Source organism: Ranitomeya variabilis, chromosome 7 (genome assembly GCF_051348905.1).
Source record: "Ranitomeya variabilis isolate aRanVar5 chromosome 7, aRanVar5.hap1, whole genome shotgun sequence".
NCBI lineage: Eukaryota > Metazoa > Chordata > Amphibia > Anura > Dendrobatidae > Ranitomeya > Ranitomeya variabilis.
This window is the reverse complement of record NC_135238.1, coordinates 16,366,826-16,390,717: the sequence shown is the minus strand read 5'-3', so window position 1 is coordinate 16,390,717 and position 23,892 is coordinate 16,366,826. Positions and strand designations below refer to the sequence as shown.

At 44.4% G+C, this 23,892-nt stretch overlaps 1 protein-coding gene across 2 annotated transcripts in view; it reads left to right on the top strand.

Annotated features, from left to right (window-relative positions):
* Positions 1-23,892, top strand: part of SEPTIN12 (septin 12) — a 111,210-nt gene that overhangs the window by 62,406 nt on the left and 24,912 nt on the right. For both annotated transcript variants that reach the window (XM_077274224.1, XM_077274225.1), the window contains one exon: positions 12,293-13,900. In XM_077274224.1, coding sequence (XP_077130339.1) covers positions 12,293-13,900 — 1,608 coding nt within the window. The remainder of the gene's footprint in view (positions 1-12,292; positions 13,901-23,892) is intronic.

Below are 23,892 nucleotides of genomic sequence, written 5' to 3'. Positions count from 1 at the left end.
CTGCGGCCCAATATCCCTGCGGCCCAATATCCCTGCGGCCCAATATCCTTGCGGCCCAATATTCCTGTGGCCCAATATCCCTGCGGCCCAATATTCCTGTGGCCCAATATCCCTGCGGCCCAATATTCCTGCGGCCCAATATCCCTACCGCTCAATATCCCTGCGGCCCAATATTCCTGCGGCACAATATCTCTGCGGCCCAATATCCCTGCGGCCCAATATCCCTGCGGCACAATATCCCTGTGGCCCAATATCACTGCTGCCCAATATACCTGCAGCCCAATATCCCTGCGGCCCAATATCCCTGCGGTCCAATATCTCTGTCGCCAATATTCCTGCAACCTAATATCCCTGCGGCCCAATATCCCTGTCGCCCAATATTCCTGCGGCCCAATATCCCTGCAGCCCAATATTCCTGCGGCCCAATATCCCTGCGGCCCAATATTCCTGCGGCCCAATATCTCTGCGGCCCAATATTCCTGCTGCCTAATATCCCTGCCCCCCAAAGTCCCTGCGGCTCAATATCCCTGCGGCCCAATATTCCTGCAGCCCAATATCTCTGCAGACCAATATCCCTGCGGCCCAATATCCCTGCGGCCCAATATTCCTGTGGCCCAATATCCCTGCTGCCAAATATTCCTGCGGCCCAATATCCCTACTGCTCAATATCCCTGTGGCCCAATATTCCTGCGGCCCAATATTCCTGCGGCCCAATATTCCTGCGGCCCAATATCCCTGCGGCCCAATATCCCTGCGGTCTAATATCTCTGTTGCCAATATTCCTGCAACCTAATATCCCTGCGGCCCAATATCCCTGTCGCCCAATATCCCTGCGGCCCAATATCCCTGCGGCCCAATATCCCTGCGGCCCAATATCCCTGCGGCCCAATATCCCTGCGGCCCAATATTCCTGTGGCCCAATATCCCTGCGGCCCAATATTCCTGTGGCCCAATATCCCTGCTGCCCAATATTCCTGCGGCCCAATATCCCTACCGCTCAATATCCCTGCGGCCCAATATTCCTGCGGCTCAATATTCCTGCGGCCCAATATCCCTGCGGCCCAATATCCCTGCGGCCCAATATCCCTGCTGCCCATTATTCCTGCGGCCCATTATTCCTGCGGCCCAATATCCCTGCGGCCCAATATCCCTGCGGCCCAATATTCTTGCAGCCCAATATCCCTGCGGCCCAAAGTCCATGCGGCCCAATATTCCTGCGGCCCATTATTCCTGCGGCCCAATATCCCTGCGGCCCAATATCCCTGCGGCCCAATATTCTTGCAGCCCAATATCCCTGCGGCCCAATATCCTTGCGGCCCAATATTCCTGTGGCCCAATATCCCTGCGGCCCAATATTCCTGTGGCCCAATATCCCTGCGGCCCAATATTCCTGCGGCCCGATATCCCTGCGGCCCAATATCCCTGCGGCCCAATATCCCTGTGTCCCAATATCACTGCTGCCCAATATACCTGCAGCCCAATATCCCTGCGGCCCAATATCCCTGCGGTCCAATATCTCTGTCGCCAATATTCCTGCAACCCAATATCCCTGCGGCCCAATATCCCTGCAGCCCAATATCCCTGCGGCCCAATATTCCTGCGGCCCAATATCTCTGCGGCCCAATATTCCTGCTGCCTAATATCCCTGCCCCCCAAAGTCCCTGCGGCCCAATATTCCTGCGGCCCATTATTCCTACGGCCCAATATCCCTGTGGCCCAATATCCCTGTGGCCCAATATTCCTGCAGCCCAATATCTCTGCAGACCAATATCCCTGCGGCCCAATATCCCTGCGGCCCAATATTACTGTGGCCCAATATCCCTGCTGCCCAATATTCCTGCGGCCCAATATCCCTACCGCTCAATATCCCTGCGGCCCAATATTCCTGCGGCGCAATATTCCTGCGGCCCAATATCCCTGCGTCCCAATATCCCTGCGGCCCAATATCCCTGCGGTCTAATATCTCTGTCGCCAATATTCCTGCAACCTAATATCCCTGTGGCCCAATATCCCTGTCGCCCAATATCCCTGCGGCCCAATATCCCTGCAGCCCAATATCCCTGCGGCCCAATATCCCTGCGGCCCAATATTCCTGTGGCCCAATATCCATGCGGCCCAATATTCCTGTGGCCCAATATCCCTGCAGCCCAATATTCCTGTGGCCCAATATCCCTGCTGCCCAATATTCCTGCGGCCCAATATCCCTACCGCTCAATATTCCTGCGGCCCAATATTCCTGCGGCCCAATATTCCTGCGGCCCAATATCCCTACCGCTCAATATCCCTGAGGCCCAATATTCCTGCGGCCCAATATCCCTGCGGCCCAATATCCCTGCGGCCCAATATCCCTGCGGTCCAATATCCCTGCTGCCCAATATACCTGCAGCCCAATATTCCTGCAGACGCCAAGACTGGCAGGTAGAAACATTACTGTTTCAATGCCAGACTCAAAAACTGGGATATTAAAGGGGTCCTCCACTTTCACAAATTCTTCGGAAACTGTCCTTTATATGAACCCATGCCATATTGACAATTTGCTCCAGTGGGCCAACATATTGATCAGAATGCTGGCATTTGTAGTCCTACAAGGAGTAAAATATCTTGCGTGATACTGTTAGGAGGTGTGGGCCGGTAGCCGTGGGCGAGGTAGGCGTCTCTTATGCCCCGGCATGTTACATGAAGGTGAGGGTCCTGGGTGTGTGTGTGGACTTTGTCTACCGGGGCGCTACACCCTTGTCGGCCGGCCTGGACTGGATGTTGAGCAGTTCAATGAGGGAGGCCATCACCCAACAAGTCTTTTACTGAACATCAGCTTGGTGGGGACTATATACACTAGATGGCGGGTGCATAGCATCACAATATGGAGCGTCTTCACGGGAAGTCTCTACTTCTTCACGTTTACTTGTTCCTGCCTCAAGTTACTCTGTCTTCACCGCTACAACAGCCCAGTCAGTGAGCGTCGTATTCTCAACCTGCGGCTCCGCGTTCTCTTCCCCTTATATGGCCGGTACGTATCTTCTCCGCTTGCTGGCGCCTTGGAGCTCCCTCCCGGGTCACTCTCTTCATCTCTCTGTTCTCTGTACTCTCCCGACCCGTTACCTTTATGACTTGTAAACTTGAGGCCGTACTGCTAGGTGTCCTATCCCAGGACCCGTCTGCAGTTTATCACTCCGTCCTTCAGTCACTTCTCCTTTCTTTACTCCGGATCTCGCTATCCAGCGTCTTGGTCTCCACTCACATCAGGGACACCGTCTCTACTGACTAGGACCTTGGGTCTGCTTCTGGCCCACGCTGGGCACTATCTTACTTCCTGACAGGAAACTGTCTCTGTCCCTTCACCTTCTCACCTCTCACTCTGGGCTAGTCCCAAACATCAACCCTAACTCTCCATACTGTCTGTCAAACTACCACAATGTCACTAATAACGCATATCGTAATACACATTACGCACCAAGGTTCATTTACAACTATATACGAGTCTTCAAGGGGAAACGTGGGCAGTAAGTCCATCTTATAATACCGTCTGCTGATTCCTGTATCTAATCCTATCATGTGTGAAATATTGTCTGCTAATCTGTGTATCTAATCTTATCATGTGTGATACTGTCTGTTGAGCCATGTATCTAATCCTATCATGTGTGATATATTGTCTACTAATCTGTGTATCTAATCCTATGATGCGTGATACTGTCTGCTGAGCTGTGTATCTAATAATATGTGTGATACTGTCTGCTGAGCTGTGTATCTAATCCATCATGTGTGATGCCGTGTTATGAGTTGTGTATCTAATCATATCCTGTGTGATACTGTCTGCTGAGCTGTGTATCTAATCCATCATGTGTGATGCCGTCTTATGAGTTGTGTATCTAATATCCTGTGTGATACTGTCTGCTGAGCTGTGTATCTAATAATATGATGTGTGATACTGTCTGCTGAGCTGTGTATCTAATCCTATCCTGTGTGATACTGTCTGCTGAGCTGTGTATCTAATAATATGATGTGTGATACTGTATGCTGAGCTGTGTATCTAATCCATTATGTGTGATACCGTCTTATGAGCTGTGTATCTAATCCTATCCCGTGCGGTACTGTCTGCTGAGCCATGTATCTAATCCATCATGTGTGATACCGTCTTATGAGCTGTATATCTAAGCCTCGTAAATTGGCTGCTGTATCTAATTCCAAAATGGCTGACAGTAGATTTCCCTCTTTTTGCCATTTTTCTCTCATACTAATAAAAAATACTATTATTCTTGACATGCGCTGTCCCTTTAACAGGTAATCCCTGCGGCTCCTGAGCCCATTAGTTCTGGCCTGTCTCACCTGCACCTCTCCCCTCATCCCAGGCCGGCCACCTCTGACCCTGTCCTCCTCCCTCTCTTCAGGAGGTGACTGGAATGCCATAGACTCATTTACTTTCCCAATGCTGGCGTGTGCCAACATGTGGCCCTAACACCCACACGGGACCCGGAACCAGGCCCTTCAGAACCGTCAATGTGACTGGATCTACAGAAAAAATCTGATTACTACGGCAGATGGAAACAATGGAAAGCAGCTGTCTAATGCCTTTAGCAACCAATCACAGCCCAGCTTTCATTTTACTAGAGCAGTTTAAGAATTCAAAGCTGCTCTGTGATTTGTTGCTATGGAAAACATGGAAGGCCATATCGCTAAATGAGGCCTGGTATGACCCTTTTTATATTGCGTTGTCAGGCAGTATGTCCATAGCAACCAGAGGTGTAAGGACATGTCGCTGCCCCTCAAGTCTGATTAATAAGTCTCAGACCGTCACATTGACCTAGCACATTTGGAGGCATGATGCTGTAGTTGTCAGATGTCCCGGGCCTGGTTGTCAGCTCTGTTCCTGGGTTTTTTTCTGCTCATTGTCGCCCCCTGTTGAGTAATATAGGGGTTGGTAAGAAGACCGGACCTGTGTAGGAAGGGGGGAGAGCAGGGAAGGGTCCGGGTATACCGTAGTAGCGGACTACTCATATATTCATACTTATCAATTGTCCCAAATTTTTAGATAGTCTTGAAAAATCCAGGCTTTTCTAAAAAAGAGGCGGTTCTTAAGTAAACCCCGCCCAAACATGGACGTTCCTTGATGGGGCCGTCCCCAGTAGGATAAAATCATTCCCAAGATGGACTTAAAGGGGACCGGTGACTAGATTAAAAGTGTCCAGTTTTAGTGCTTATTATATTCCCATTGTTCCCCTAACTATTACATTTTTTTACTTTTTCAAATCCGCCATATGGTTCGAAAGATATTGGCCTTTTTACTCAGTGCTAATTATTATGAGCTTTGCTAAAGGGGCGTGGCTCTCAGATTTTGTCTGGGGGAGTGTCTTGCATAATTACCCCGTGAGCCACGCCCACTAAGCGGAGACTATATAAATGAGTACTAAGTAAAAAGGCTCGTATCTTTGGAACCGTACGGCGGATTTATAAAGAACAAAAAACAGAATGCTCAGCTGAACAAAGGGATTAAAATAAGGGCAAAACCCGAACACATTTCATCGGATGAAATGTTCCCTTTAAACATCTTTTCTAACACTAATGTTGGTAAATATGTGCATGTGGGCCTTCTTGTGGGTATTCCCAAGCAAATGTCCTCAATTTTTCACTTGTTTTGGGTGATCAGTTGACAATTGAAAGTTCTGCATACGCTTAAAAAATGGCTCCGGAGCACAATCTGCTGATTCTGGGATTATTCCATGGACGGCGATGACTGATTCACCTAGTAATTAGAATAAATTGGATAATAACCTGCTAATTAGTTACATCCCAAATAATAACGTGGCCCAGTGGGACTCCTCGGTGCCAGAGCTAAACCCTTCCAGATGACACACACACATGCATTGCTGCATTGTCAAACAGTGGGATCCTCAGAGGGGTTGCCATCATTCAGATAATTAAAATGAATATTCAAGAGGGAGGTTCTCTGCTGGTAATTTATGCAAGTATTCTGATACAGAGCTCCAAATCCCCAACGTGGACTTAAGAGATAAATGATACATTTCTTTTGGCCACCACTAGGGGGAGCTCAGGAGCTGACTGCAGACTGTGTTATTATTGAGTTCTATGTGTAATCAGTCTGCAGTGAGCTCCCTCTAGTGGTGAATGCAGGGAGGAGTTCTATCAAATCAATGCAGGGGATTTGGAGCTTTGTATCAGTAAAAACTGATCTCCAACGTATATATAGATATATTAGGAAATGATCAGTGCTGAATAAAGGACCTAAAATCATGGTGTTATAATATGACATTCAGGGCGGATGTGATCAGGGAGCCCATCCGGCCATATGTGTCCATGTCCCGCACATTAGTTACCATGTGGCCATGTTTTTGTTCCTCTTCTCCTCACTATGGGGGGCTTCCTCACTGGGGGGTAAAGTTTCAGGATAAACAATTACTGGGAAGTAACCCCCTTCTGAGAAAGCTGCTGATAAGATCTGAACTCAGGGAACAGATGGTGAAGAGGCAGAAGCTGCAGGGGAGAAAGAGGAGGAGGCCGCAGGCAAAAGGACACCAAACCTCAGCTCCATGACCCCCAAAACCAAATCCTAGGTACAGGTCGGCTCAGGTACCATCCATGTATCTAAAGTTAGATACTAAATGCTTAGCCAATGTATCTCATTTGTGACACTGTCTTCTAAGTATCTGTATCTGTGATACTTCTGAGCCTGTGTGATACTGTCTGCCGAGCAGTGTATCTAATTTCGGATACTTTCTGCTGAGCAAATGTATCTAATCTGTGATAATGAGCTAATGTGTGATTCTGTCTTCTGAGCTGTATCTAATCCTATCATGTGTGATATCGTCAGCTGAGCTGTGTATCTAATGTGTGATAATGAGCTAATAGCTAATATGTGATACTGTCTTCTGATGTGTGTACAGTATCAAATCTTATGTGTGATACTATCTGCTGAGCCATGTATCTAATTCTAGCATATGTAATTCTGTGCTGAGCTGTGTATCTAATCCTCTCCTGTGTGACACTGACTGCTGAGCGGTGTATCTAATCCTATCCTGTGTGATACTGACTGATGAGCCGTGTATCTAATCCTATCCTGTGTGATACTGTCTGCTGAGCCATGTATCTAATCCTGCCATGTGTGATACTATGTGCTGACATAGTATATCTAAATCTCTGATGTGTGATACTGTCTTCTGAGCCGTGTATCTAATCCTATCCTGTGTGATACTGTAGTGCAGAATCTGTGTATCCAATCATATCCTTTGTGATACTGACTGCTGAGCCGTGTATCTAATCTTATCCTGTGTGATACTGTCTTTTGAGCCGTGTATCTAATCCTATCCTGTGTGATACTGACTGATGAGCCGTGTATCTAATCCTATCCTGTGTGATACTGTCTTTTGAGCTGTGTATCTAATCCTATCCTTTGTGATACTGACTGCTGAGCCGTGTATCTAATCCTATCCTTTGTGATACTGACTGTTGAGTTGTGTATCTAATCCTCTCCTGTTTGATACTGTCTGCTGAGCCGAGTATCTAATCCTATCCAGTGTGATACTGTCTGCTGAGCCGTGTATCTAATCCTCTCCTATGTGATACTGACTGCTGAGCCGTGTATCTAATCCTATCCTGTGTGATATTGTCTGCTGAGCCGTGTATCTAATCCTCTCCTGTGTGATACTGTCTGCTGAGCTGTGTATCTAATCCTATCCTGTGTGATACTGCCTGCTGGGCCATGTATCTAATCCTATCCTGTATGATACTGCCTGCTGGGCTGTGTATCCAATTCTAGCATGTGAGACTAGTGCAGAATCTGTGTGTCTAATCCTATCGTGTATCTCAGCTTTTCCTGTGATACAGGATGCTCTCCGGGGCTGTGGGAATGTAATGTCTGCCTGTTACAGTGACAGATGACAGGCGGCGTGATGTCGCTCTTCAGTCGGGTACCGCGCTGCTTCCCATCATTCCCTTTGCCCGCAGTGATGTGATCCCGGATCTCGCACCACGGGACCTTTGATGCCGCCCGATCTCACACCCCAGGACCTTTGATGCCGCCCGATCTCGTACCCCGGGACCTTTGATGCCGCCCGATCTCGCACCCCGGGACCTTTGATGCCGCCCGATCTCACACCCCGGGACCTTTGATGCCGCCCGATCTCACACCCCGGGACCTTTGATGCTGCCCGATCTCACACCCCGGGACCTTTGATGCCGCCCGATCTCACACCCTGGGACCTTTGATGCCGCCCGATCTCACACCCCAGGACCTTTGTTGCTGCCCGATCTCACACCACGGGACCTTTGATGCCGCCCGATCTCGCACCCCGGGACCTTTGATGCCGCCCGATCTCACACCCCGGGACCTTTGATGCTGCCCGATCTCACACCCCGGGACCTTTGATGCTGCCCGATCTCACACCCCGGGACCTTTGATGCTGCCCGATCTCACACCCCGGGACCTTTGATGCCGCCCGATCTCGCACCCCGGGACCTTTGATGCTGCCCGATCTCACACCCCGGGACCTTTGATGCCGCCCGATCTCGCACCCCGGGACCTTTGATGCCGCCCGATCTCACACTCTGGGACCTTTGATGCCGCCCGATCTCACACCCCGGGACCTTTGATGCTGCCCGATCTTACACCCCGGGTCCTTTGATGCCGACCGGGAACGCTGCCCTTCTCCCACATCCCATATGACAACCGAGGACATTTAAAGTGACAGGATCTGAATTGGAGCTCTGTCTGCGAGTCGGCCCCGGCGTGGCCTTCATGCCTATCTGTAGAATTTGGGATCTGAGGGATCAATATAGGATGATGGAGATCCCAGCCCACCCTTTGTGGGTACTCAGGGGGGTCTCCTATGAATTCTATCAGTTTTCCATGCACCTGATTTGTTTCCTATCAGTTTTCTCATCGGACTGAAGCGCGTTGGTCACTTCCTATTTTCCATATTCCACTTCCTGTCATTTGACATTTACGTAAAGAAAAATATATTAAAAATGTAGAGGAAATGGATGGGGACAGATGATAAGGGATCATCACCCATCATCCACTCCCGTCGGCTGTAATGTAAAGCATGGCTGCCCTCCGTCAGGAGACCTCGTCTGGAGCCTCCGCTCAGGAAGTGGAGGAGAAGTCGAATGTCAGCTCTGGAGCTTCGGCGCTAGAAAGTGATCCTGCACAGACGGCCTTGATTCACTTCCTCTCTCTTCACAAGCCATAAGTGGGGCTAAAAGGGTCATCCCGGGACTGTCCATGGTGGATGAGAAGAGGGCCATATGTCTCATTTCCTGGGGCCATACATGGCCTTGTTTATGGAGGAGGCAGCCATCTTTATATATGGGTACTACCGTCGTCTAGGCCTTGAGGCGACTTCATGTTTTTGGGAGTTTATGATTGTTTTTTTAGGATCAACCCAAGAAGAAAAATGCAAACTCCATGTAGTGTGTCCCACCAACACACTGCCCACATTAGGAATAGGTGACATTACAGTCCGTAAGATATGACCCCAAACCATTTTGGGGGGTCCTAGATTAACATTTATGAACTTTTTTTGTTTAGTTCCTTAAAGAATGCAGTTAATGATATAAAAGGAATATGATATTTCTTCCAGGAAGCAGTCTCCATATAGGGGTGAGGTATATCGACGACTTTTTTTTCTTTTCTTCCATAATTAAGAAATGAAGGGGTTAATTTCATATACATTCTTCCAGTTGGTTCCTCCATCATGGCCGTGTAATATGGAGGGTGGTAGAGGGACCTGGCAGCCATATGTCTCCATGCCCTGGAGGAGACATTTTTGCGAACAATTGTTATAATTGTTTAGTTCCTCTTTTTTTTTTTCTTATCTTTTTATGTGTGGAGAGGAATGGAAGTCTCTACAGTGAAGTTTATTTAACCTTTTGAAGTTTTAGGAAATGTTTATCCCTATCCTGTTGGCTTGATATGTTAAAGTTTCTATATGGCCAGAAACTTTTCTTGCTTGCAGTACCACTTTTCACCACCACCGATGTCAGTAATATCCATAGACAATAATGCAACAGCGCCCCCAAGCATCTAACTGTAATGTAATAAAGAATCCATTTTTTTCACATATTGTGGCAAAGTTTACAATTTTTCCACTTCTCACAGCATCTTCTCAGTGTATTTTACATGTTATTTAAGTTCAGGTTGCATGGAACAAGGCACAATAATAGATTAAAGCTCTTTAATGCAGTTAAAAAAGCACAGAGGGTTTCAGGAGAGGAGTATGCTGATTTTGGGGAGGGTGCGGAGAAGGGAAGTAGCGACTCGTCTCATCTGATGATGATGGTGAGGATAGGGTTGCATGTCACCTGCTTGAGGGAGGGAATGGAGAAAAGTGCAAGGTCATTTGATGGAGTTTAGGGTTAACCCTAACCCCAGCAGCACAGAGTATGTCAGGAAATGTATGCTGATCCTGGAAGAAAAGCAAAGAAATGCAGATGAGTGGGATTTAAGAGACTGAGAGATCCATAGTGGAAGGATCAGTCTCACACCAGCACAGAGGAATAACGCAGGAGGAGACACACTCTTTAAATCCGGGCTCCGCTGCTTGCAGGCGTAATTTTGTAGTTGCAGATATGTGCCGTGGAGGTAATGAGGCCCCGATCTCGTGTGTTTGCACATGACCCCCTTCATCATCTCCGGCCGCCTGGGGGGAGCAGCGTTTAGCGAAATACATGTCATCTCATCAGATCTTTACTTAGTTCTGCACCAAGTCATGACCTACGGGGAGGCAGCGCCACAAATCCATCACACTGGTGGGAACATCTTGGCTCTGAAGTTGGATGAGCTGTCAATCAATCCACCCTCCCCGCCCTGCTGGAAAAGGTCCTAGAGACGCCCTGCACTACTCTCACCCGCCCAGGTACCAAACCCTCAGCTGTAGTACAGGCCTGATCTATCTCTTATCTATCTATCCACTTTTTTTTAATCCCATATGACCCCTCAATATCTTACACTTCATGGCCCACGTTCTGGGGGTCTGTGATCTATTTATACAGAAGACAGAACATCTCTATAATGGGGGCAGTAACTGGAGAGCGGACAGACATATGTGCGGTACAGCTGTGCGTCGGCCTTCTACATTCCTCCGACACAGACCCCCATTGTTCCTACCTTTAATGGATAAAGGACATTGTGGGTTTTCTGGAAGTTCAGAGTTACAATGTTATTAAGTCAGGTTTTTTGGCCGCCGTTCCCTTTTATGATAAGACCTTATATGGATTGACTTGGTACGACCCACATGAATCCCGACGTACTTCTCAGTGTAGAATTGCTCCTTTTCCTGTTTTTCATAAATGTAGTTTTGTTCTTGCGTTCCTCCGTCTTGAGGGTAATAAATCTCGTAGGTCTTGGAGGATGTGGTCTGTGAAGGTGATCATGTCTACACTTTTGAACTACTACCAGATGAGTGGCGCCCAAATAAGGTCTGGAGTGCAAGATCCATCATCTCGGGAGTAGGGTGGGAACTCGAGAAATATCTAAGATCCTTAAATCTGACCTCCAGGATATCCATTAATCACGAGACTTGGGGTCCTGGGATCCTCAAATGAATGGGTAAATTCATGCCCAACTTGTTTATGGGTTGGTAGTGACCACCGCTTCCATAGACAGTAAATTGAGCTGTGGTCACCAGTCGGTGGTGATCTTTGTGGTGGGACCTCCACTGATCATAGTTTTACTGGCCAACCAGTATGGGGGTCTTTCATCTCTTCCCTGACAGATGTCAGGTAAAAGACTGGTCAGACACGTTCAGCTTGAATACTTCCAATTGTTTTGTTCTCAGGGGTGGTAGACAGAACCTAACGTGCATGTGTCAAATGAGCTCACTGCTGTGCATGGTCAACCATTTAAAAACCCACCTATGATGGTCTTGAATCTTGTATTTGGTGTTGAAACTTAACCTAAAAAGTTTCCATCTACTCTTACTTTATATATCAAGAACTGCATTCACAATTCCGCTGGTTAACATGTGGACTACTAATATGTTAGCATGATTGCCTGCTATTCACATAAGGTATTGTCCTCACTATGAACTACAGCCATAGCAAAACGTGAAGAATTGAAATGTGAAGGCCTATAGCCAAAAATTGAAAAAAGCAAAATTGTGAATTCACCTTGATGTAACTGCGTTTAAGACCTCATGTATAGTATCTCAAGGTCAAAAGAACCCTAGTAAAGCAAAGGGTTAAAATATTATGCTTTCGGAAGTCACTCCTGCTCTGTTTACTGGTGGAAAGTACTTGTCTTCTGAATTTTGAGGACCTAACTATTCTTTCATTTTCTCCGCAGCTTTGAAAAGATCATTTGACATGGAGGACATCGATGATACCCCTGTGTTTTCCTCAACTTCCCCACTTGCATCTCCCTTCAGTCCGAGTCAACCTTCTGTGACACGAACAAGCAATGGTGACAGCCAGATATCTACAGGATCCCACCAGCCACTCTATCAGTCCCGAATCCGTATCAGTTCCAGCTGTAGTCCATCCCAGAGTCCCGTTCTCAAATCCAGGATTACCAGCAGCTTGTCCTTTAACCGTGGGACCATGCAAATGGCTAAGGCCAATGGAACGGCAGGTCAAGGACTCACCCGGGTTTCTTCTTTCCAAACACGACTTCACCCAAGTTGCTTTTCTTCTTCTGGACAAGGCAGTGACAGCGAGAGCCTCCATAGTTCTACATCAAGCCTGGAGTGCTCAGTTCCAACTAAACCTTTTCAATCACTCCGTCCTACACAGATGGGCCAGCATGGCTCCGCAGTCACAATGTCAAATGTAACCAGCCCAGTTCTGAAAAAATTCTCCTCCCATGGAAATATGTTTCATTCTGAAATTGAGCGATCTGGAGTTCGTCTGGTGCCATTGCCTTCTAAGAATCATGGTTCTTTGCCATCTCTAGATCTTCACATCGCTGAAGACCCGATTCCTGACTTGGTACCTTCTCCTGATGCCGGATATCCACCATCAGAGGGATGGAGTTCACCGTCACCAGACTACAAACGTCCTCTGTCAAGGAACGCCCCATCAATTAGTCGTGAACCTTCGTTTTCCTCTTCTTCGTCCTCATCACCACCAACCGAATGTGCTCCTATCAACTGCAATTTAACTTCCTCACCTTCCCCTCCTCTGGTTTTCGGGCCGGTGCTACCTGCCACTCTTCAGAAGTTCCCAGTGTCTTTGCCGAGCTCGATAGGAAGGTCCAATGGTTCTGGTCTAGAACAGCTTAACAGACCATTGCCACGGACACAACTAAGAGTCAACCTACACTCTATGTCTGGTGTATCGTCTCATCCAACCAAGGAAAAGTCAGAAGTGGCCTTCAAGAGTCCATCACCCATGATATCGAGTGGGAGGACATCAAATGCCGATAACTTTGTCAACCAAATGCCACCCATTCCGGGCATTTTGATGCAAGACCACCACCAAGAACATGTCCAAGATCAAAGCCACATCAACAAAGTGAAGCCATCAGAGATAAATTTTTCAACGGAGAGGCTCAGATCTATGATGCGGAGGGCCAACTCCTTCAATAAAGCTGATAATGACGTCCTTCAAGGTCATTGCGTTCGAGAGGAAATGGTAATTGAAAAGTCAGCAGGTCGGGTAGCCGATCTTATAAAGAGTGTACAAGAAACAGTAGCCCAAGAAAAGTCAACCTTCTCAAGTAGAATACAAGGAAATGGACATGCAATCTCAATGCCCTATGTACATGATGGCCTGCAAAACCCGAGGCTCTCAGAAGAATCCAGGAATGGAGTTCCCCGAATGAACCATTGCCTTCACAGTGAACCCAAGAGTAAGGTACCACCAGAGACCCCCGTAATGCTGGTGTCAAGTAAGGAAGAAGATCCGCTAACTTCGGAGGAAGCAAAATTACCGATCACAGATTCTATCATGCAAGGTAAGAAATCTATATATAATAGGGTAATGATCTGGGCAATCTTGATGTCTCCTAAGCAGAAATATTATGCCATGTGGAGATGTGTTCTGGCGATTGTATAACACGCCGTGTGATTTTCACTGTAAAGCAGAAAATAATTACCGAAGTGAGTCAGAGGTGACCTCATTCACACCTCCGAATATGACTGACCGACCAATGAGCGTAGACCCTGGAGACATTATAGTATCTGCTGGGCAGCACACATGTTCCAAGTACCCTCTAAAAATCTTGGACGTTGGAATAAACTCTAGTGACCCCTACAGTGTTCCAAAATATCAGCTCGAAAGGTTCCTTTAAAAATTGACAAGGGAGGAGGGGGCTCATTGTGAATCAAAAGGGGGGACAAGCCCAGACCTGCTTATTTGGAGAACAACTGCTGGCCACTCTCCCAGTTTTGGGAAAGGGAGGGTGAGGTATTTCTCCTGCTCATCTATCTCTCCCCCCTCCTCTTCTGGCTTGGCACAAGACGGCATCCCTTACTTCAGTTTGTCTCCTGGGCCAATGAGGGGAAGGAGGGAAAGCATGCGTGAAGTAGGGAGGGCAACAACGTGCTCCAAACATCATCTACCTTACAACCAGATGTTCTATAAGAGCTGCGAAATAAATGGCCCGAGAGCGAGGACATCAAGGTCTCGTTGTGAAGGTGGTGAAACCATTTACGTCACTGGCTCTTGGTGCATCTGCATTCGGTTAGACCATAAGGCCAATACTATTTGAAAATAGCCAAAAACAGGTATATGGGAAAGGGGCCTACTGACCATAAGGGACTTCATCTAGTGATGGTTCCTCCTATCTTGGTGGGAATCAAACATATGAACCAGATTAAGGAGACATCCACCCTAAGGCACCATGGTAGTTGGGTTTTGTCTCATGCCTGGATGGGCCTGTAGGTATCTCACCTTCTAGAAACAAAGCATCCACCACCAGAGGTACTGACCACTGGACACAGGTTGTATATAGTGGACAAGCCCTTTCAGTGGTCCCATTCCTAGATTCGCTCCATTAGAGGCTACCTGTACAGTGTCTTACGGTAGTTTACATGCAATTGAGTGAGAGCGCCGGGGCGTTATACACATTTATTATTACAAAGGATTTAGCTGTAAGTTTATTTAAAGAAAGTCTCTGACACCCGAAGCAGCTGAACAAACAGCCCCGCACATAGTGTGTGCTGCACAATAGCAGCGCCCAGGTATTGTCCCCACCGCAGCACAAAGCATTCTGGGAAAACACCTACTGCACAATGCAAAAAATAAACCTCTTCCAAACCTTACCCCTGACCCCTTCATTCTAGTAATTCCTGTTTTCCCCCTACAGAATAAATAATATTAATCAATAATAGCAATTAAAGGGTTAAAGGTGATCAACAAAATGAGAAGGAGCAGGAAAAGAAGAGGGAATAGTTATATTCTTGCACATAGTAGTATTATAGTAGTTATATTCTTGTAAATAGGGGGCAGTATTATAGTAGTTATATTCTTGTACATAGGAGCAGTATTATAGTAGTTATATTCTTGTACATAGGAGCAGTATTATAGTAGTTATATTCTTGTACATAGGAGCAGTATTATAGTAGTTATATTCTTGTACATAGGGGCAGTATTGTAGTAGTTATATTCTTGTACATAGGAGCAGTATTATAGTAGTTATATTCTTGTAAATAGGGGGCAGTATTATAGTAGTTATATTCTTGTAAATAGGGGGCAGTATTATAGTAGTTATATTCTTGTACATAGGAGCAGTATTATAGTAGTTATATTCTTGTACATAGGGGCAGTATTATAGTAGTTATATTCTTGTACATAGGGGCAGTATTATAGTAGTTATATTCTTGTACATAGGAGCAGTATTATAGTAGTTATATTCTTGTACATAGGGGCAGTATTATAGTAGTTATATTCTTGTACATAGGAGCAGTATTATAGTAGTTATATTCTTGTACATAGGGGCAGTATTATAGTAGTTATATTCTTGTACATAGGGGCAGTATTATAGTAGTTATATTCTTGCACATAGTAGTATTATAGTAGTTATATTCTTGTACATAGGGGCAGTATTATAGTAGTTATATTCTTATATATAGGAGCAGTATTATAGTAGTTAAATTCTTGTACATAGGAGCAGTATTATACTAGGTATATTCTTGTACATAGGGGCAGTATTATAGCAGTTATATTCTTGTACATAGGGGACAGTATTATAGTAGTTATATTCTTGTACATAGGGGCAGTATTATAGCAGTTATATTCTTGTACATAGGGGCAGTATTATAGTAGTTATATTCTTGTACATACAGGCAGTATTATAGCAGTTATATTCTTGTATATAGGGGCAGTATTATAGTAGTTATATTCTTATATATAGGAGCAGTATTATAGTAGATATATTCTTGTACACAGGGCAGTATTATAGTAGTTATATTCTTGTACATAGGGGCAGTATTATAGTTGGAAAAGCAGAAGTCCAGCGTGGGTGATGTCCATAAAAAATAACTTTTATTCCATTTTTGTTAAAAGCACATAAATCCAAAGTCCATCTTCATATCCATAGACACAAAAACGGGTGATTCATACCAGTGACAGTCACAGGCTTAAAGTGCATTAAAATCAAACGCGTTTCAACGGTCTTGCCGCCTTACTCATTGTGACACAATTATATTCTTGTACATAGGGGGCAGTATTATAGCAGTTATATTCTTGTACATAGGGGGCAGTATTATAGTAGTTATATTCTTGTACATAGGAGCAGTATTATAGTAGTTATATTCCTGTACATAGGGGCAGTATTATAGTAGTTATATTCTTGTACATAGGGGCAGTATTGCAGTAGTTATATTGTTGTACATAGGAGCAGTATTATAGTAGTTATATTCTTGTACATAGGAGCAGTATTATAGTAGTTATATTCTTGTACATAGGAGCAGTATTATAGTAGTTATATTCTTGTACATAGGGGCAGTATTATAGCAGTTATATTCTTGTACATAGGGGGCAGTATTATAGTAGTTATATTCTTGCACATAGTAGTATTATAGTAGTTATATTCTTGTAAATAGGGGGCAGTATTATAGTAGTTATATTCTTGTAAATAGGGGGCAGTATTATAGTAGTTATATTCTTGTACATAGGAGCAGTATTATAGTAGTTATATTCTTGTACATAGGAGCAGTATTATAGTAGTTATATTCTTGTACATAGGAGCAGTATTATAGTAGTTATATTCTTGTACATAGGGGCAGTATTGTAGTAGTTATATTCTTGTACATAGGAGCAGTATTATAGTAGTTATATTCTTGTAAATAGGGGGCAGTATTATAGTAGTTATATTCTTGTAAATAGGGGCAGTATTATAGTAGTTATATTCTTGTACATAGGAGCAGTATTATAGTAGTTATATTCTTGTACATAGGGGCAGTATTATAGTAGTTATATTCTTGTACATAGGGGCAGTATTATAGTAGTTATATTCTTGTACATAGGAGGCAGTATTATAGTAGTTATATTCTTGCACTTAGTAGTATTATAGTAGTTATATTCTTGTACATAGGGGCAGTATTATAGTAGTTATATCCTTGCACATAGTAGTATTATAGTAGTTATATTCTTGTACATAGGGGCAGTATTATAGTAGTTATATTCTTGTACATAGGAGCAGTATTATAGTAGTTATATTCTTGTACATAGGGGGCAGTATTATAGTAGTTATATTCTTGCACATAGTAGTATTATAGTAGTTATATTCTTGTAAATAGGGGGCAGTATTATAGTAGTTATATTCTTGTAAATAGGGGGCAGTATTATAGTAGTTATATTCTTGTACATAGGAGCAGTATTATAGTAGTTATATTCTTGTACATAGGAGCAGTATTATAGTAGTTATATTCTTGTACATAGGAGCAGTATTATAGTAGTTATATTCTTGTACATAGGAGCAGTATTATAGTAGTTATATTCTTGTACATAGGGGCAGTATTGTAGTAGTTATATTCTTGTACATAGGAGCAGTATTATAGTAGTTATATTCTTGTAAATAGGGGGCAGTATTATAGTAGTTATATTCTTGTAAATAGGGGGCAGTATTATAGTAGTTATATTCTTGTACATAGGAGCAGTATTATAGTAGTTATATTCTTGTACATAGGAGCAGTATTATAGTAGTTATATTCTTGTACATAGGGGCAGTATTGTAGTAGTTATATTCTTGTACATAGGAGCAGTATTATAGTAGTTATATTCTTGTAAATAGGGGGCAGTATTATAGTAGTTATATTCTTGTAAATAGGGGGCAGTATTATAGTAGTTATATTCTTGTACATAGGAGCAGTATTATAGTAGTTATATTCTTGTACATAGGGGCAGTATTATAGTAGTTATATTCTTGTACATAGGGGCAGTATTATAGTAGTTATATTCTTGTACATAGGAGGCAGTATTATAGTAGTTATATTCTTGCACTTAGTAGTATTATAGTAGTTATATTCTTGTACATAGGGGCAGTATTATAGTAGTTATATCCTTGCACATAGTAGTATTATAGTAGTTATATTCTTGTACATAGGGGCAGTATTATAGTAGTTATATTCTTGTACATAGGGGCAGTATTATAGTAGTTATATTCTTGTACATAGGGGCAGTATTATAGTAGTTATATTCTTGTACATAGGGGCAGTATTATAGTAGTTATATTCTTGCACATAGTAGTATTATAGTAGTTATATTCTTGTACATAGGGGCAGTATTATAGTAGTTATATTCTTGTACATAGGGGCAGTATTATAGTAGTTATATTCTTATATATAGGAGCAGTATTATAGTAGTTAAATTCTTGTACATAGGAGCAGTATTATACTAGGTATATTCTTGTACATAGGGGCAGTATTATAGCAGTTATATTCTTGTACATAGGGGACAGTATTATAGTAGTTATATTCTTGTACATAGGTGCAGTATTATAGCAGTTATATTCTTGTACATAGGGGCAGTATTATAGTAGTTATATTCTTGTACATACAGGCAGTATTATAGCAGTTATATTCTTGTATATAGGGGCAGTATTATAGTAGTTATATTCTTATATATAGGAGCAGTATTATAGTAGATATATTCTTGTACACAGGGCAGTATTATAGTAGTTATATTCTTGTACATAGGGGCAGTATTATAGTTGGAAAAGCAGAAGTCCAGCGTGGGTGATGTCCATAAAAAATAACTTTTATTCCATTTTTGTTAAAAGCACATAAATCCAAAGTCCATCTTCATATCCATAGACACAAAAACGGGTGATTCATACCAGTGACAGTCACAGGCTTAAAGTGCATTAAAATCAAACGCGTTTCAACGGTCTTGCCGCCTTACTCATTGTGACACAATTATATTCTTGTACATAGGGGCAGTATTATAGTAGTTATATTCTTGTACATAGGAGCAGTATTATAGTAGTTATATTCTTGTACATAGGGGGCAGTATTATAGTAGTTATATTCTTGTACATAGGAGCAGTATTATAGTAGTTATATTCTTGTACATAGGAGCAGTATTATAGTAGTTATATTCCTGTACATAGGGGCAGTATTATAGTAGTTATATTCTTGTACATAGGGGCAGTATTGCAGTAGTTATATTGTTGTACATAGGGGCAGTATTATAGTAGTTATATTCTTGTATATAGGGAGCAGTATTATAGTAGATATATTCTTGTACATAGGAGCAGTATTATAGTAGTTATATTCTTGTACATAGGGGAAGTATTATAGTAGTTATATTCTTGTACATAGGAGCAGTATTATTATAGTAGTTATATTCTTGCACATATGAGCAGTATTATTACAGTAGTTATATTCTTGTACGTAGGAGCAGTATTATAGTAGGGGGGCGGTATTATAGTATTCGGTGCATGGTTGCGCAGTTTTTTATTGTTTCTGTGTTTCCTGGGTGTCCATGCTTGTCTCCGGTATACATCGGCAGCCTCTATCCCTGTCAGGCTTCAGTCTGCACCTCATACTACGTCTGTGAAGAATGTGGATTGGCACCTCTAGGTATTTCCCGCCGTACATGTAGAAACAGGTGCAGGTTCCATGATTACAGTACGGCGGCCGATGGCGGCCCAGATTCCTGGCCCTTTGCACTTCCATCCATTCTCCTGTATGGGGCTCATTGACAGACTAATGTCAGTGAATGACTTGTTAATTTGAGAATACCTTAAAGTCTAAGATGACAGCCGCCATGAGCGTTGAGCTTCGCGCCCTTGGGGTGGGAGACTATTTGCGGGATGACAGCGGTACAAGCAGGTCAGACATATGAGAGACAGTGAGAGGAAACGGAGAGCGCAGTATTCAGAGGAACAGTGAGAGTGACAGCCAACCACGTTACGTGGAGAAAGACGGGCAGTGAGTGATGGGACCGTGTAGCACTAGGATACGTGTGGCCCCACCGAGGAATGCTACATATGAGAAGCTCGCTGCCTGCACTGCGTGGGATGAGCCAGGATTAAGTATAAAAAGAACTATAAACCCACCGCAAAGCATGATGGGAGATGGTATGCCACCTTTTATCCAGATTGATGTCCATGTGGTTGTCAGATATCACGACGAAGGCTTACACAGCCGTCCATCATATCGTCCAACATGCCGTCCATCACGCCATCCCTCACATCGTCCATCACGTCGTCCCTCATGTCGCCCATCATGTTGTCCTTCATGTCATCCCTCATATCATCGATCATGCCATCCACCATTTCGTCCATAATGCCGTCCCTCATGTTGTTCATCATGCTGTCCATCATGTTGTTCATCATGCCGTCTATCATGTCGTCACTCATGCCATCCCTCATGACATGCATCCAAAAATGTTGTCCTTCATGTCGTCCCTCATGTCATCGTTCATGCCGTCCATCATGTTGTCCCTCATTCCATCCATCCAAAACTGTTGTCCTTAATGTCATCCCTCATGTCATCAATCATGCCATCCCTCATGTCATCCATCATGTCGTCCATCACGTGGTCCCTCGTGTCATCGGTCATGCTGTCCATTATTTCACCCATCATGCCATCCCTCATGTCATCCATCATATCGTCCATCATATCATGCATCATTTCGTCCATCATGTCATCCCTCATGCCATCCATTATGTGGTCCATCCTTCATATCATCCCTTATGTTATCGATCATGCCATCCATCATGTTGTCTCTCATGTCGTCTCTCATGCCGTCCCTCATGTCTTCCATCTTGTCATCCCTCATGTTGTCTATCATGCCATCCATCAGGTAGTCCCTCATGCCGACCTTCATGCCGTCCCTCATGTCTTCCATCTTGTCGTCCATCATGTCATCCCTCATGTTGTCTATCATGCCGTCCATCAGGTAGTCCCTCATGCCGACCTTCATGCCGTCCATCATGTCGTTCATCATTTTGTCCATCATGTCATCCTTCATACTATCCATCATGTCATCCCTCTTGCCATCCATCATGTAATCCCTCATGTCTGTCTTCCACCTTGCTGTCCGTCATGTCGTCCTTCATGCCATCCCTCATGTCTGTCTTCCATCATGCCGTCCATCATGTCGTCCTTCATGTCTTCCGTCACGTCGTCTTCCATCATGCCGTCCACCATGTGGTCCATCATATCGTGCTGCACAGGAGGAAGATTTACAAAGATAGCCTAGTCCATAAATTACAGGGCAGCACGGATTTATACACCGAGTGCATCTACTATAGGAGTGCGGCTGAGATACACAGGATCAGACACACATATCCACCTCCCCAGAGGGCATCTACTACAGGAGTGGGGCTGAGATACATGGGATCAGATACACATTTCCCAAGTGCATCTACTACAGGAGTGGGGCTGAGATGCACTGTATCAGATGCACATCCCCACTACCCTTGAGTGCATCTACTATAGGGGCGGTACTTGGATACATAGGATTAGATGCTCAAGCTGGGTAATGTAATGATATGTGGTTCTCAGAGACTGTACCAGACATGACAGGCTCAGATACACCAACACAGCTAACAGTATCACACATGATGGGATTAGATACACAAGATCTATTGATGGTGTCACACGATAGGATTAGATACAGAAGGTCTGTAGACAGTATCTCACAGGATAGGATTAGATACACGGCTCAGCGGACTGAATCACACATGACGGGATTGGATACACAGCTCAGCAGTCAGTATCACATGGTAAGCTTAGATGCACCATATCATCCGCATTCCTCACTGTGCTGTAGGTAATACTCCCATCATCCCCGTACATAGATTTTACAGACCCCACACATGAAGCTCTGGGGGCTTGTCTATCACTTTTCGCCCACTGTGGATTATTGGCCCTTAGTAGCCGCCATTACGCCGGTGATTGGGAAATCCTGCAGCACAACCACCGTCTGATGACTCTAATTAATGACCGACACAAAATCCATAAGAGGCAGAGAGCGGATCCAGCGGAGAAGTCAGCCACTAACGATGTCCATAGACGCCCCACACACCCCGATACTGGGGACACTTGTAAAGCTTGTGCATAGTCTGCACAGCTGATGGGTTTGTTACAGTGTATCAGTATAGATTTTTGGGGGGCAGGCATGTAGGAGGCTAGGAAGATATTTAGAGGAGTATGTCCTGGAGATAGGATGTGATTATAAACCTGGACTGCACATATATAGGAAAAGCAGCCAGAAAAGACTGGAGTAGTGTTCCCTGTACAGATACAGGCTCAGAATGGATTGCTCCTCCAAAAACGGAGAGTCCGCTGATTGCTAAATATGATGCATAACGTTGTGTGTCACTGAGGGATTAATTAACCTCTGGTTACACTGTGCAGCCGTCATTTAGCGCCTGGAGAAACCATCAGCAAGCAGGAGCCAAGTCTGCAGTGAGGATCCTATACAGTGCAGGTATGGCATCAGCAAGCAGGAGCCAAGTCTGCAGTGAGGATCCTATACTACAGGTATGGAGCGCTCAGGCCTAATCCTGGGGAATGGCTGCCACCTAGTGCCTGACAGGGGTACTGCACATCAGTCACCTGATCAGGATACAGGCTGTTGCTGCGGCCACTGGTTTCTGTGCACCCCATGGACATTATTTGGGATTAGGGGGGACGCTGCGGGGGGAACCCGTTAGTTATTTAACTGCTTTTGGGATAAAGGCCAAGAGTGTGAGTCAGGCGGCTGCCGGAGAACATCTGGAAGTGGTGAGAGAGCGATCAGAAGTCAGATGATGGAAATCAAGTGGAATGTTCCAACGACATCAGACGCTGCCCCCCCCAAAAGTGAGGAATGGAACGTCCCACAGATCACTTAACCCTTCAATGGAAATCTCTATTCTTTACTAAATCAGCAGATGAAAGGATTAGATAGACAGCTCAGCAGTCAGTATCACCCAGGATAAGATTAGATACACAGCTCAGCAGTCAGTATCACCCATAATAAGATTAGATACACAGCTCAGCAGTCAGTATCACCCATAATAAGATTAGATACACAGCTCAGCAGTCAGTATCACCCAGGATAAGATTAGATACACAGCTCAGCAGTCAGTATCACCCATAATAAGATTAGATACACAGCTCAGCAGTCAGTATCACCCATAATAAGATTAGATACACGGCTCAGCAGACAGTATCACCCAGGATAAGATTAGATACACAGCTCAGCAGTCAGTATCACCCATAATAAGATTAGATACACAGCTCAGCAGTCAGTATCACCCATAATAAGATTAGATACACGGCTCAGCAGACAGTATCACCCAGGATAAGATTAGATACACAGCTCAGCAGTCAGTATCACCCAGGATAAGATTAGATACACAGCTCAGCAGTCAGTATCACCCATAATAAGATTAGATACACAGCTCAGCAGACAGTATCACACAGGATAGGATTAGATACACGGCTCAGCAGACAGTATCACCCAGGATAGGATTAGATACACAGCTCAGCAGTCAGTATCACCCAT